At 35.2% G+C, this 16,198-nt stretch overlaps 1 protein-coding gene across 1 annotated transcript in view; it reads left to right on the top strand.

Moving 5' to 3' along the window:
* BMT2 (base methyltransferase of 25S rRNA 2 homolog) overlaps nucleotides 1-14,407 on the top strand; it is a 199,318-nt gene extending 184,911 nt beyond the window's left edge. Inside the window, exon 5 of the mRNA XM_054563946.1 lies at nucleotides 13,696-14,407. Within this exon, the coding sequence (XP_054419921.1) occupies nucleotides 13,696-14,325 (630 nt within the window). The 3' untranslated portion in view covers nucleotides 14,326-14,407. The remainder of the gene's footprint in view (nucleotides 1-13,695) is intronic.
* Nucleotides 14,408-16,198: the final 1,791 nt, after the last annotated feature.

Raw genomic sequence — 16,198 nt, 5'->3', positions numbered from 1 at the left:
GCAGCAAAATCTCATACTCCATGCAGCAATATTTTTACCAATATATCACCTACAGCAAGGGGACATAAAGGAAAGAAAAACAGTTGGGACCTCATCAAAATAAAACGCTTCTGCACAGCTAAAGAAAACATCAGGAAAATGAAAAGGGAACCAACCATATGGGAAAAAATACTTGCAAATGATATATAAAGGTGTGTACTATAAATCCTAAAGCGAATGATCCAACAAAGGAGATAAAATGGAGTCATAAAGAAATTCAGCTAATGTCAAAGATGTCAAAAAAAGGAAACAATGAAGAGATGGCACAAATAGAAAATAAATAGCAAAATTATTGATTTAAACCTAAGTGTATCAGTAATCACCTTAAATAGCTATGCTTAAATACCCATATTTAAAAGACAGAGATTGTCAGATTGAATAAAAAAAAAATTACCCAAATTTATGCTGCCTGTAAGAAATTCACTTCATTATAAACACAAAAATAATAGCAGAACAATGAATAAAAGAAAGCTGGTGTGGCTATATTATAATCAGAAAAAGTGGATGTCAGAACAAAAAATATAAACAGCAATACAGATAGTCATTTCATAATGATAAAAAAGTTAACTCATCAGGACTCTAAATCAGTCCTAAACATTTATGCACCTAATAACAGCATCAAAATACATGAACCAAAAATTGATAAAGTAGCAAGGGGAAATAGACAGTCATAAAATTATAGTTGGATATTTGAATGTCACTCTCAATAACTGATAGAACAATTAGAACATTAGTCAAAGAAGAACTCGCCAGGAAAATTGGACTACATTCTACAATGAAAATAAACAAAAATATAAGATACTAATCTGCCTAAGATATCAGTAAAGTAGTAATTTAGTGGAAATTTTTCAGTACTAAACATCTTTATTAGAAAAAATGGGAAATCTCAATGCAGTGAGATCAACTTTCCAACTAGAAAAAAAAAGGCACAATAAATTCAAAGGACAAGAAAGAAAGTAATAAAGATAAGAGCAGAACTCTGATCTAAATGAAATGAAATAGAAAACTTTCAAAAAAAGAATGGAAAATTGAGAGTGACATCAGCATCATGGCAGCATGAGAAAACCTTTAGTCTTTTCTCTTGAAGATACAGCAGCTTGGATGACTATAATTCAACAAAGGATTCCCTGTTCAACACAGAATGTCAAAGAGACCCTTGCATTGAGACATGTGAAGGTGGGCTTTAGAAGTGAGCAGTTGAGGCATGGAGGCCAAGAGGACAGAGGAGAGAACTGAAGAAGCAGTCCAGTAATTGCTGCAGCTCCAGCAGATGCCATATCACTGCTGTAGGGGTGCAGCCGCCTCTTGACAGACCAGAGGCAGGTGCACAATGAAGCCCAACCTAGGTACAACAGCCAGGAAGTGGTGCAAGTGGTGGTACTGTTGTGAAGCAGCCACCATTCCCAAGGAAAAAAATATCAAAGCCAGAGATTCGCAAGTCTGCCTAACCCTCCTGTAGTGTGCTGTTTGCAGCAGTGGAGGAAGTTGTGAAGGGGCAGAAGCAACACTTTAACTGGAGTGGAGTGGCCTGTACTCATTTGAGCTTGACTCAGTAGAAAGAGTAAAGCGACAGATGTGCAACAGCCCACTTCCTCCACAAAACACACCACCCATTGTGGTGGAACCTGGTAGAAGGAGCATGGACACCTCAGATAGTGCAATGCAGCTGACCACTTCCAGTTGCAGGAAAGCAGGGCCAGGATACTAATAGACCTGGATTCCCATTACCGGCCACATGCTGCCACGGAGGTGGTGCTCTGAGACTGAGTAGACCACTTATAGAAAGGATCCCACCTTCTCAGGGAATACTGGGCATTTTCCATGCTGAGGCAACGCCGCCCGCCCCCACCCCCCCACCCCACCCCCCCCCCCCCGCACCGGCCCCGCCCTGCCCACCTCCCACAGTATCCCTGAAGTCCCAGTGCTGCAGGTAAGAGAAAAAAATTATACTGTAGCACCATCTACTGGTAAACAAAAGAAAGAACTCTACTTAACCTGTTAAAAGGCAACAAGTACTTTAAAAAGCAGAGAAATAACATCAAGCATTACTTGGTGTATATGAACAACCAAGGCGACAAGGTAGGTCTGAAATAAAATGAAAAATCTCCAAAACTTAAACTAAAAGACGTGGAATATTGTGATTTAAATGACAGAGAATTCAAGATTGCTTGCTGTTATGAATAAACAAAGATACAAAAACTTCAAGTGATACAAGAAAACTCACAAAGAGAGTTCATTGAGCTCAGGAATAAAATCAACAAACAGAATGTGTATTTTACAAAAGATGGAAGCTATGAAAATAAACCAAACATAATTTTTAAAGCTGAGGAACTCATGAGATGAAGAATGAATTAGAGAGCTTAGGAAAATAGAGAAGATGGGATGGAAGAAAGAATTAGTGATACTCAAGATAGAAATCTACGAATGACTCAGATGAAAGAAGAGGAAAAGTTGAGAGTAAAAAAATAAAACATGAAAGATCTTTATGAGAACTGACTACATAAGAAAGAGCAGCATAAGAATAAAGGGTATATCAGAAGAAGAAGAGAGGAAAAAGGGAACAGAGAGCCTGTTCAAACAAATAGTAGATGACAGCATCACAGACTTATAGAAAGAGCTGGACCTTGGAATCTAAGAAGTTAACAGAACAGATAATTATCTCAATTTGAAAAGACCTTCCCCAAAAACTCTCAGAAGTTTATGACAAAGAGAGAATTCTCAAGGCATCCAGGGAAAAGAAGATTGCCATATTAAGAAAACCCATTACATTATCATATCAGATTTTTTCAGGAGAAACCCAACAGCATAGGAGAGAGGAAAATGAAATATTCAAAATATTGAGAGAACTTAAAGCAAAGAGTAATATATCCAGCAATTTATACTTTAGATATGAAGAAGAAATAAAGGCTTTCCCAGATTTAAAATAAAAATGCTGAAGAAATTTACCATCACATGACCTGCATTCCAGAAAATATCCTTTTACCTGAAACAAAAAAAAGTATACAAAACTGTGAGCAATATGACTAACAGACAGCAACACGAAATTACAACCCTTGTTCAAGATAGGGCTTAACAATAAATATAATGCAAAAACTAAGCAGGTAAAGGTTTTATTAAAAAGAAGAAAAACAGCTTATGCAATTTGGAAATGAATGCATGGCAAAAAAAGGGGGGAGATAATTTGTGAAAACAAAAACAAAAGAGGAAGGGGAAAATGACTGAAGCTGCACAGGTAAATGAAGATACAATCAAAAGAAAAAAGACATTTGTACATAGGAAACTTCTTTTGCATAAACCTAATGGTAACCACAAAACAAAAATCAAGAACTGAGACACATACCATAAAAAAAGAGGAAACTGAGGGAATAAAATCATAAAATACCAGCAAACTAAAATAGGATACAGAAGCACAAGGAAAGATAAATAATGGAAACAGAGAACAATCCGAAAACAGAAGATAAACTGGCTATAGGAAACCTCCATATATCAGTAATCACCCTGCCCCTAAATGGATTGAACTCAACAAATCAAAAGACACAGAGTAGTAGTAGCAGATGGATTAAAAAAGAAACCAAACTATGTGTTGCCTTCAGGATACACATCTCAGCTACAAACACAGACTCAGAGTGAAGGAGTGGAAAATGATACTCCTAGAAATGGCATCCAGAGGACAGTGTGTGTCACTGTACTTACACCTGACAAAATAGATCTCAAGATAAAAATTGTAAGAGAGACTTTTATGCTGATAAATTGGACAGTGCGTCAAGAAGATGTAACACTTATCAGTATATATGCACCCAAACTGGAAGCACCAAAATATATAAAACAATTACTAACAAACCTAAAGGGAGAAACTGACAAAAGAACACTTATGCTAAAGGACCTAAATACCCCATTGACAGCAATGGATAGATCATACTAAGAGAAAATCAATAAGGAATGCTGGCCTTAAATGACACATTACACTGAATGGATATGATCTATATGTGCAGAAATTTTTATCCCAGAACACCAGAATATTCATTCTTTTCTAGTACATATGGAACATTCTTAAGAATAGACCACATGTTGGGGCACAAAAGTTAGCCTCAACAAATTTAAGATTGAAATCATATCAAGCATATGCTCCAACAACAATGTTTTAACATTGGAAATCAACTGCAAAAAAGATAAAGTTGGACAAAACTCAAACATGTGGAGATTAAACAAGTTAATAAACTGGATCAAAGAAGAAGTAAAATAAACCAAAAGTTATATAGAGACAAATGAGAATGATAATATGATATGTCAAAATCTTGGGGATGCAGCAGTAAGAGAAAAATTATAACAATAAAGAGCAGATTCTTTGAAAAAAACAAATTGACAAACATCTGGCTAGACTCACGAAGGAAGAAAGAGAAAATACTCAAACTAAATCAGAAGTGAAAGAGGAGAGGTTACAATGGACACTGCAGAAATACAGAGGTCTATACAAGAACACTATGAAAGGCTATATACCACCATATTTAATAACCTAAGGAAAATGAACAAGTTCTTAGAAATATGTAACCTTCCTAGACTGAATCATGAGAACCAGAAAATCTAAATTGAAACAGCCATCAAAACCTCCCCATAAATAAATCCAGGACCATATTACTTCACTAGTGAATTCTACCAAACATTCAGAGGTTTAGTACTATCCTTCTCAAACTATTCCAAAAAATTGTAGAAGAGGTAATAATTTGTAACTTTAATAATTTGAAATTGATAAACCTCTAGCTATACTGATTTGAAAATAAAGAGAAGGCATCATAACAGATTATGTCAATATTAAAAGAATAATAAGGAAGTAGTATGAACAACTTTATGCCAATAAATTCACAACTTAAGTGATATTTACAAATTTCTTGGAAGACACATACCAAGATCATCAGTCATAAAGAAATAGATAACCTGAATAATCCTTAATGTCGTAAAGAAATTTAAATTGGCAATTAAAAACTTTCTCACACACAAAATAAAATTCCAGACCTAATGCCTTCACTGGTAAAATCTACAAAATAGTTAAAGAATACACAGACTCATCCACAAAACTGAAATGGATGGAATATTTTCCATCTAGACAGAAACATTACATAACTAAAATCTGTGTACCATATACCTCATGAATGCAGACACAAATGTTTGTACAAGTTTTTAGTATATTGCATTCAATAATATTTCAAAGGGGATAATACATCATGACTAAGGTTTGCTTTATTCTAGCATTGTAAGATTGGTTTAATGTTCAAAAAATACTCAATCTTTTCACCTGAGTAATACTCTTAAAAATGCCATCTCAGTAGTTACAGACAAGCATTGGCAAAAGTCCAAACATTTTTTCCTAATAAAAACTCAGGAGGAATTGAAGGCAGTTTCCTCAACTTGACAAGGATATCTTGTAAAACCTACAGCTAACATCATACTTAATACTGAAACAAAAATGCTATCACCACAAGAACTAGAACAAAAACTAAGATATTTACTCTGACTACTTTTATTCAGTGTGTTCTAGGTTCTAGCCAGTACAATAAAGCAAAAAAAAAGCAATAACCTATATCCAAATTGGAAGGCAGTAAAATTCCATCTTATTCTTATTCTTATCTTATTCACAGATGACATTAATAATTTCTTAGATTATTCCTTGGAACCTGCAGACTGCTATAGGTAGTAAGTGAGTCTAGCAAGATTGCAAAATACAGCACGAATATACAAAAATCAATAGTTTTAGCCCTGAGTGGTGTGGCTCAGTGGATTGAGTGCTGGCCTGCAAATCATAAGGTCACCAGTTCAATTCCCAGTCAGGGCACATGCAGGTTGCAGGCCAGGTCCCTGGTTGGAGGCGTGTGAGAGGCAACTGTTTCTCTCACACAGAGATGTTTCTCTCCCTCTCTGTCTCCTTCCCTTCCCCTCTCTGAAAATAAATAAATAAATAAAATCTTTTTTTTTTAATCAGTAGCTTTACATATACTAGCCACAGTTAATTAGAAATTAAAAACAGTATTATTTACAATAGCATAAAAAATATGGAATATTATAATAGAATTGTACACTTTGAGCCTATATAATTTTATTAACCAATGTTATCCCAATAATTTTAAGTAAAAAGTAAAATAAAGAAAAATATGAAATATGTATTTACTGTATAACCATGTATTTATATGAAATGTATATGAAATGTATATTTCATATAAATCTGACAAAAGATGTGGGAAAAAAACCTGTATACTGAAAACTGTAAGTTATTGAGAGAAATTAAAGAAGACCTAAATAACTGGGGGGATATTCCATGTTTATTGGTGGAAAAACTTGATATTGTGAATGTAAATTTTCCCAAAATTGATTTATAGAGTCAGCACTGTCCTGACCAAAATTCTACCAGGCTTTTTTGTAGAATTTGGAAAACTGATTCTAAAATTTGTGTAGAAATTCTGAGGCCCTAGAATACTTAAAACAACTTATTTAAAAGGACAGTGTTAAAGAGTAACAATGTCTGGTTTCAATTTTTATTTTAAAGCTATAATAACCAAGATTTATCTTATCAATAAAATAGAGGATTCACAAGTAGGACCAAATTTAAGGACTATCGATTTTCAATCAAGATGGAAAGCATAGTCTTTTCAGCAAATGGTGATTGGAACGATTAGATATCCATCTACAAAAGGAAAAAAACTTCATTCACAAAAATAAACTCACATGGATTGTAGACATAAATGAGAAGAAACCTAAAGTTATAAAACTTCTAGAAGAAAACATCAAAGAAAATCTTTGTGATGTTGGATTAGGAAAAGATTTCTTAGATATGACATTTAAATAGTCCATGAAAGAACAACTTGACAAATTGGCTTTCATCCAAAATGTTTTTTAAAAAACTTGTAGTCTTTAAAAGATATCATTAAGAGAATGAACAGACAAGCCACAATCTAAGAAAAAATATTTTCAAGTCATATTATCTGATTATGTACTTTCATCCAGAATAAATAATTGTCAAAACTCAGAAATAAGAAAACAGATTTGTATGTGTGTATTTTTTTAATTTAAAGCAACCCAAATATTTTTTAATGGTCAAAGAATTTGAACAGATACTTTACCAAAGAAGATATCCAGATAGGAAATAAGTACATGTAAAGAAGATAAACAGCACTACTTATTAGGAAAATGCAAATTAAAACCACAGTAAATCTCAGTGGGTTGACCGCAGGCCTGCGAACCAAAAGGTCGCTGGTTTGATTCCCAGTCAGGGCACATGCCAGGATTGCAGGCCAGGTCCCCAGTAAGGGATGTGCAAGAGGCAACCACACATTGATATTTCTCTCCCTTTCTTGCTCCCTCCCTTCTACTCTCTCTGAAAATCAATCAATCAATCAATCAATCAATCAATCTTTTTTAAAACACCACACTAAATCACTAGACACATACTACAGTAACTAAAACTGGGGGAGAATGGGACCGCAATACCAAGTGTTGAGGATTTAGAAAACTGGAACTTTCTTTTACTTCTGATACTTATGGTGGGAATATTAAACTGCATTACTGCTTTTGAAAACAATTTTGGAGTTTAACAGTTAAATATACATCTACTATTCAATCTAGCCATCCCATTTCTGGATATTTACCCAAGATAAATGAAATCATGTCCACTTCAAACACAAGAGGAATATTCATAGCAGCTTGAGTTGTAATAGCCAAAAAACTAGAAACAATCCAGACATTCATAAGCAGGTGTATGGACAAAAATACTGTGGTATATTCTTGATCCAGTAGTGTACCTCTGCAATGAAAAAGGAATAAACTGTCAATACATGGGGAAAAAAATAGATGAATCTCAACAAAATTGTGCTGTGTAAAAGAAGCTGAGCAAAATAGGTCTATTATTCTGTATTACTCCATTTATTTAAAATTCTAGAAAATCAAATTAATCTATAAGGATAGGAATTGCCTATCCTTATCAATGATTGCCTAGTAGCAGGGGAAGAGCAAGGAGGGTGCAAGGAAGGGATTATCAGGGACACAAGGAAAGTTTTTGGGGTGTTGCATGTGTTCATTAATTTGATTGTGGCAGTGGTTTCACAAGTGTGTAAATGTCAGAATTTATCAAAAGTGTACACTTTAAATAATGTTGATGTATCAGCTCTACTTCAGTTTATATGCCAGTTAAACTTTAATAAAGCTATCCAAAAAAGTAAAGGAAAGAAGATCAAGTATTTTTTCCCATGTAATAGAGCTTTATGTATCACTTTCTGTCATAGGTAGTTCAGATGATTATGTGACCAGCTTGTCAACCCACTAACAATAATATAAGGACTTAACTCATATCTTCGTTTATTAATTAATAGCTATTGTTGCATGATAAAAGCAACTAATTCTAATTTTAAAACTGCTTTCTTATTCTAGATCATTCCCACAGAGTTTTAATATTCAGCAAATTATGTGCTGCTGTTCATTCCTTCAGCTGTAATGTTTCCCATAATCATTTATCTAAGTTAAATTTAATATGTAGTGTTTCAAACCAGGACTTAACTTTTTAATAAAAGTAATGTTAAAATTATTATTAGCATTAAAGTTAATGGTTTAAAAGTTGTTTTTTATGGAGTATTCATATCTTTATTGGGCTCCCATATAGAATTCAGCAACTGTATTTGAAGAAATCAAGAAAGCAGGATGCTTGACTTGTGTTCTAATAAAGCAGGTGATTAAAAAGTCAATTAATGTAATCCACCACATCAGCAGACTAAAGAAGAAAATCACATGATCATATCAATAAGTGATGACATTATAATCCTTAGAATATCCAAACTTTGAGGAAAATAGGAATGAGGCACAGAATGAGAGAGAAAAGAACTCGGTTTCAGTACAGCAATCAAATGCTGAATCCTCAATATCCAGGAACAACACTGAGGAAAGAAATTAAAAAAACAAAACAAAACACCAGACCTTCCAGATTGAAGTCTCAACAAAACCCTTTAAATAGGGAGTTTTTAACTAAACAGTAGCAGAACAGTGAGTATCCTAAGGCCCAAACTGAGAGGAATCAAAGCTAATCAAAAGAGAACCAGTTTCAGTTAAAAGGATCTCAAAACCAGCTGGAAGAAAATCGACACTATTCAGAGACATGTAGAGGTCGTTTTAGAGAGATCTCATTTTCAGCCAGAGAGATCTTGAGACCAAATAGATCTTCTGGTCAATCAGGGAGATCTCATAGCCCCCCAGAAAGATCTCAAAGCCATCCAGAGGGATCTTGTAGCCACCCTGACAGATCTGGTGGCCAATCACAGGGATCTTGTGGCCACTAAGCTCTCATCATCATTCAAAGAGATCTCATGTCCTATCAGAGAGATGTCATGGCCCATCAGTGAGATTTCATGACCAATCAGGGATATCTCCTGATTAATCAGGGAGATATCAAAGATACTCACCAGTAGGAAGATTCAAAACTTCACCAAAAATTGAGTATGAGTTTCACAGGTCTTTTTTAATGAAAAATAGGAATAGCTACCTCCAGATACAGCTGCAGCAAATAAATGACCAAATAAAGATGGGTTAAAGGGTACCACTGGAAAGGTATCACAACACCTACGAAAACTATGGAAGATGTGAGAGGTACTTGCATACAGACATCAGTACAATTAAATTTTATTGTAGGGGTGTGGAGAGGATGAAACAAAAATGAATAAATGTATCTTCAAGCATGGGACCTCTAGAGTCTGATTCTGAGCAATCCATAATAGTTTCTGTAAACAAACCTAATATAGAACTAGAAAATTCATTAATAAATCTACCTGTCTTGCTAAAGAAAATTTTTTAAAAATAAAAGTTATTTTTCATGGCCTTAAAAAGTTTTAGTATTCTGTTTTTACAAATTTATAATGCCTCTTCTATTATCCTCTTTGACTTCTTTAATTCATCTTTATTTCTTATTTAAAGTTGTATTTATATTAGCCTGTGTTGAAGTGTATATGATAAAGATGGCTGAATTTAGAAATACATCATTCCTGGGGGTCCAGTCAAGATGGCAGTTTATCACTTAGCATAATGCTCTGCAGTTCTGTCCATGCTGCCGTGAAGAGTAGGAGTTCTTTCTTCCCTTCTGCTGCTAGCAGTCCATTGTGAAAATGTACCACAGTTTTTTGATCCACTCATGTACTGATGGGCACTTAGACTGTTTCCAGCGTTTGGGTATTATAAATTGCACTATGAACATTGAGGTGCTGAGGTTCTTTTGAATTGGTATTTCAGGATTCTTAGGGTATAATCCCAGCAGTGAAATTGCTGGGTCAAAGGGCAGTTCCAGTTTTAGTTTTCTAAAGAAATTCCATACTATTTTACACAGTGGCTACACCAGCCTGCATTCCCACCAATAATGTACTAGTGTTCCCTTTTCTCCACACCCTCGCCTTGCTGTTTGTTGATTTGTAAGCCAGGCAAGTGAAACACAAATACCATATGATCTCACCTACAAGTGGAACCTAATCAATAAAACAAACAAGCGAGCAAAATAGAACCAGAGACATGGAAATAAAGAACAAACTGACAGTAAACAGGGGAGAGAAAGGGAGATAACAGGGCAAAGAAGAAGAAAGGTCATTCATCAAGGAACATGTATGAAGGACCCGTGGACAAATACAATGGGGGGGGTAGGGCCAAGGAGAATAATGGGAGGGAAATGGGGACAACAATAAAATTTTCACATTATGAAAAAAGCTGTCATTTTAAAAGATATTACCTAAAACAATAAAATTAAAGTAAGTTTAAAAAAGAAAGAAAAGAAAAAAAGATGGCAGTATAGATAAAAGTAGTCCTTAAATCTTTCCATAAGCCTGTCAAAATTACAACTAAATCACAGAACAACCACCATCCACAACCTCCTGACATTCAGCTGAACAGAAGTCCTACAACTAAGGATATAAAAAAGAAGCTACATTGAGGTAGGAGGGGTGGAGACTTGGAACAGGCTGGTTCCACACCCGTGTGTGCCAAATAAAACCGAGGGGGATATATTTGCTGTGGAAGTCCCACCTGTGGATCAGTGGGTCCAAGCCTGACACCAGGCTCCCAAGCCAAGGGTTCTAGAGCAAGGAAGAGAAGTTTCCGTAAATTCTGGCTGAAAAAATCATTGGGCTTGTGGCTGAGTGAGATGGAGGGAAACTGGAGTCCCGAGTGTTCCTCTTTAAAGGATGCCACGTAGGCTGACTTGTACTCACTCACTCACTCTGAGCTCTGAGGCAGCAGTATAAAAGATATCCAAGGACCTTCAGGGAGAAACTAAATTGTCAGGTATCAGGGTAAGCGCAGGAGGGGAAGCTTTCTCCCAGAATGCTAGCAGTGGCCATTGTTACATTTCTGAGCTCTCCCCAAGCAGAGCAGGCAGGCAGGTGCCGTATCTGAGTCTCCACCAACCGGGGTAGTACTGTTTGTCCAGCCCTACTGATTTCCTGAGACCCTACACCTTGTGGGCCCACCCAATTTCTTTTCAGTGGCTGTTTCAGATGGCCTGTCTTGGCTCATGCTTCAGGCTTTACTAAAATCTCTCAAATAAGCAGCATCTGTCCTCAGTGTGCCCCATATCTCTTACTAACTGGCCCCAGGCCCAACATTAGTGGCAGCCAGCATTGCTTCCCAGTTTGGCCTCTCCCAGACATGTCCAAACCCAGCACAGGTAGCAGCCATCTGCAGATCTCTTTGTAGCTTATGCTGGGTGGCAGCTAACCTTGGCCTGCACCTCCCAGGAGGCCCCAGAACCAGCACACCCAGTAGACAGCTTCAGACCACATTGAAGCACCATCCAACTACCTCCAATAGCAACACAAAGGGCAGACACAGCAGCACTGGAGCCCTGCTGAAAAAAGGCCTGCTCTGTGAGGTAGGCCCCTGTTTCCCACACAAGAAAAAACTAAAGGAGTTTAATACCACCAAACTAGGACAAAAAAAGTGTTAAAGGGTCCTCTAGAAGAAGAAGAGGAGGAAGAATAAGAGGAGGAGGAGGAGGAGGATGAAGAGATCAAATATATGAATAATAAAATGGTCATAAATACATACATAAATGATCAACTATTACTTTAAATGCAAATGCATTAAATGCTCTTGTCAAAAGACATGTGAGAACTGAATGGATAAGAAAACAAGACCCTTATATATGCTATCTACGAGAGACTCACTTCAGATCAAAAGAACACAGACTGAAAGTAAAGAGGTAGAAAAATATATTTGATGAAAATGGAAACAAACAGTTGAAAAACTGGGGTAGCAATACTTATACCAGACAAAATATACCTTAAAACGAAAGCTATATAACAAGAGACAGAGAAGGACTCAGCAATTCCAATTCTGAGTATTGATCCAAAGAAACCCAAAACACTAAACTGAAAAGACAAATATTGTACACCCATATGTTTATTGCAGCATTATTTACAATAGCCAAGATTAAAAAGCAACCTAAGTGTCCATCAGTAGATGACTGGATAAAGAAGTGGTTCATATAAAGGCTGGGGCAAAGGTAGATTTACAGTTGTGAGTACATGAAACAGCATTTATTCTGGTATTATTTATTTTTGTATTATTTCCCATATAAACAACTATAAATCTACTTTTGCCCCATTGTATATACAATGGAATATGACTCAGCCATGGAAAAGAATGAAACCTTGCCATCAGTAACAACATGGGTGGACCTAGAGGGTATTCCACTGAGTGAAATAAGACAGGGGAAGACAAATGTCATATGATTTCACTTAATGTGTGTAATCTAAAAAACAATAAATGAACAAGCAGAACTGAAACACACTCATAGATACAGAGAACATTTTGATGCTTACCAGATGGGAGGGAGTCTTAGGGGAAGAGTGAAAAGTGAAGGAATTAAGAAGTACAAATTGGACCTGACCAGTGTGGCTCAATTGGTTGGAGCCTCATCTCATAAACCAGGCACTGGTTTGATTCATGGTCAGGCCGCATACCTGGGTTGGTTTCATTTGCAGTCTGAGCACATATGAGAGGCAAATGATGGATGTTCCTGTCTCACATTGCTGTTTCTCTCCTTCTCTTTCCCTCCCTTCCCCTCTCAATAAGCATGTCTTTAGATGAGGATTTTTTTTTAATGTAGTATGAATTGGTAGTTACAGAATAATCCCTGAAATGTTGTTAAGTATAGCATATGGATTATAGTCAGTGTATTTTAATAAAAATGTATGGTGTCCAATGGGTACCAGATTCATCACTGTGATTGTTTAGTAAGATATAATGTCTAATCACCTGAAACTAATACAATATTGTATGTCAACTGTAATTGAATTTTTATTAATTATTTAAACTAAAAAAAATCATTCCTGTTAAAACTCTTACCTAAATTAAATTTCAAATAAGCCCTTATTATATTTCTAATTTCAAATTAACTGTTAGACAGAAACATATGTTTTTAAATAACAACTAGAAATTCTCTAGGCAGAATTACCCTGTGAGATTTTTGTGACTAAAAGTTTTGGTTGAATAAGTCTGTGCAGATGGAACAACTTAGAAAGGAAAAGTGCATAATTAAAGCTTGAATTATATAGAAATGCTGTGAAATAGTTTGGTGTAAACTCTATGTAATAAGATGGAAGTAGTCTTGAAATTCTAATATGCCTTGTTTCTTCCTTTCTTCAGAGTGTATATAAATGTGACTTCCTGAACTTGCAGCTTCAGCAACCACTCCAGCTTGCACAGGATGCTATAGATGCCTTTTTGAAGCAGCTGAAAAACCCTATTGATTATCTTCCTGGAGAACTTTTTCATGTGGTTGTTTTCTCTCTCCTTCTTTCTTATTTTCCATCACCTTACCAGAGATGGATTTGCTGCAAGAAAGCCCATGAACTGTTAGTGTTAAATGGTTTATTGCTTATCATCACACCTGACTCCTCCCATCAGAACCGTCATGCTGTGATGATGAAAAGTTGGAAGATTGCTATAGAGTCCCTGGGCTTTAAACGTTTCAAGTATTCAAAATTTTCACACATGCATCTGATGGCATTTAGAAAAATATCCCTAAAAACTACAAGTGACTTGGTTAGTAGGAACTACCCAGGGATGTTATATATTCCTCAAGATTTCAACAGTATAGAAGATGAGGAATATTCCAACCCTTCTTGCTACATTCGATCAGATATAGAAGATGAACAAATGGCATATGGTTTTGCAGAGCTCCCTGATGCTCCATATGACTCAGATTCTGGAGAAAGTCAAGCCAGCTCTGTTCCTTTCTATGAGCTAGAGGATCCCATATTACTTTTAAGTTAATATAAAAGCAAAAGGCCCTTTCAGTCCAAACTCCTAAACTAGTTGCTTACACTAATCAGAAATACTACCATGAACTCAGTACTTAAAACCTGATTTGCATAGAAAAAATGCAAAGATTGACAGAGTTTGCTGGGGGGTTTTTCCTGCTCCTGAATTTTAAAATTTATTCTTGTATAGAAAGGTTAAAAGTTTCATGCAGACTGCCTTTTGTCATAGCAGAAACCACTGTTTCTTTAGCATTTAGCACTCAGATACCATTGAAAGGTACCTTTACTTCTTTAGTGTCATTGTAAAAGATGAAGCATAATTTGCCATGTATTTTTTTTCATCTTTTCAGTGTTGACTTTAAACCATTGCAGTGAGAAACTTTAAGATATGTAGAAAGCTGTAGATTGCACTTTGATGGTTAACAAGTTAAATGTATCACAGAAATAGATTGGTTTAGTTGTTTTGTGATATTCTTTTTTCTAACTAAATTGTTATCTGTTACAGAAAGCCATTTTCTGTTCAGTTTTGTCTTTGATCATCTGAAATTTCCTGAACTTTTTTGAAATTAAAGGTATTTTTTTCCTTGTTCTTGCTCATTTGGCAACATCAGACATTGGGGGAGAGATTTCCCCAAAAGTGTATAATATAACTTGATTAGCACAGTACAAAAATCACCATTGCCAAAATATTCAATAGAATTTTTATATCTTTCTTGTGGACTTGGGCTTTGGTGTTAAATATATTTAACTGTGAGAGTTCACTTTTACTTTTTTAAATTTAGAATTCATTTACTAATTTTTCTATTTAAGCAAGGAACAATATAATATTCGATACTGACCTGAAACGCCTTTGTGAAAGGGTTTGCACTTGTAAGAGAGCTTATATTTTATCTAGGCCAACTTTTGTAAAGGGTCCTTGCCTTTCCATTAAGGAGATGCTGCACTACAAGTCTGAAATTATATAGAAAAAAATGAAAATTAACCCTCTGCTGGTAGTCTCATAGAATGGTTTTAAGCCTTCGGTGTCTAATTTCGATCTAAATCCTAGCCACAGATTTTCTTTGAAAATATAAATCATTAGTTGGCTGTGGGAACTTTCCCTTTCCATATTGATAAATGTCTTTCTGTTTCTGAATCAGAAACAAATGATTAAGGAGAAATATATGCCCAAACAAGGCAAGATTGAGTTTAAATAGCTAAGAAGATTTAGTCCATGTTGTCTTACCAGCCAGAAATTATCATGTAAATTATCATTTTTTAAGAGCCACTGTGTGGAATTTTTTTCAAGTTGTTTTTTACATTAAAATTACCTCATACTGAGGTTTTTGCACTGAAATAATCAGTTTCAGATTTCATGGTTAATGTACATGTGTATGTATTTAAGGGAAACTTGTTTTTCAATAGTCAATACTAAATTTCATGAACTCTGGTAAAACTCATGTTTTTGTGCTTATTGTGAATTGCTGTAGTTAACTTTGAATGTCAAAATTTATTTAGAAATACAAAACGTATCCTTTAAGATATGTATGGTTGAGTATACCCGATATTTCAAATTAAATTTCACATTCTGAGTTAGTGAAAGTAATAAGATTGTAATTAATCTAAAAAAGTCTGTTAACTAAATGAGAAATAATGATTGCTCAATATGCCAGAAGTAGCTTGAAATTTTTCTTTTACTTTCAATAGTATATGATTAGTTAATAAGATTGACTTTTCTTTCCAGTTATGCACTGTAGCTCAAGTTGTTGAGCTCACCCAAAAAAGGAAGACAAAAACATTGTATTCAGGATAACAAAAAACTGTGTTCAAATAATACTTCTTTTACCATACTGTTTTCTTTGACTTGACTAAATACTATCTTAAAGACAAGGGAAAAAAATATGCCA

Source organism: Pteronotus mesoamericanus, unplaced genomic scaffold (assembly GCF_021234165.1).
Source record: "Pteronotus mesoamericanus isolate MK-2021 breed Mesoamerican mustached bat unplaced genomic scaffold, CSHL_Meso_final scaffold_85, whole genome shotgun sequence".
Taxonomy (NCBI): Eukaryota; Metazoa; Chordata; class Mammalia; order Chiroptera; family Mormoopidae; genus Pteronotus; species Pteronotus mesoamericanus.
Note: the sequence above shows the minus strand (reverse complement) of the source record. Positions and strands in the feature narration are given on the sequence as shown.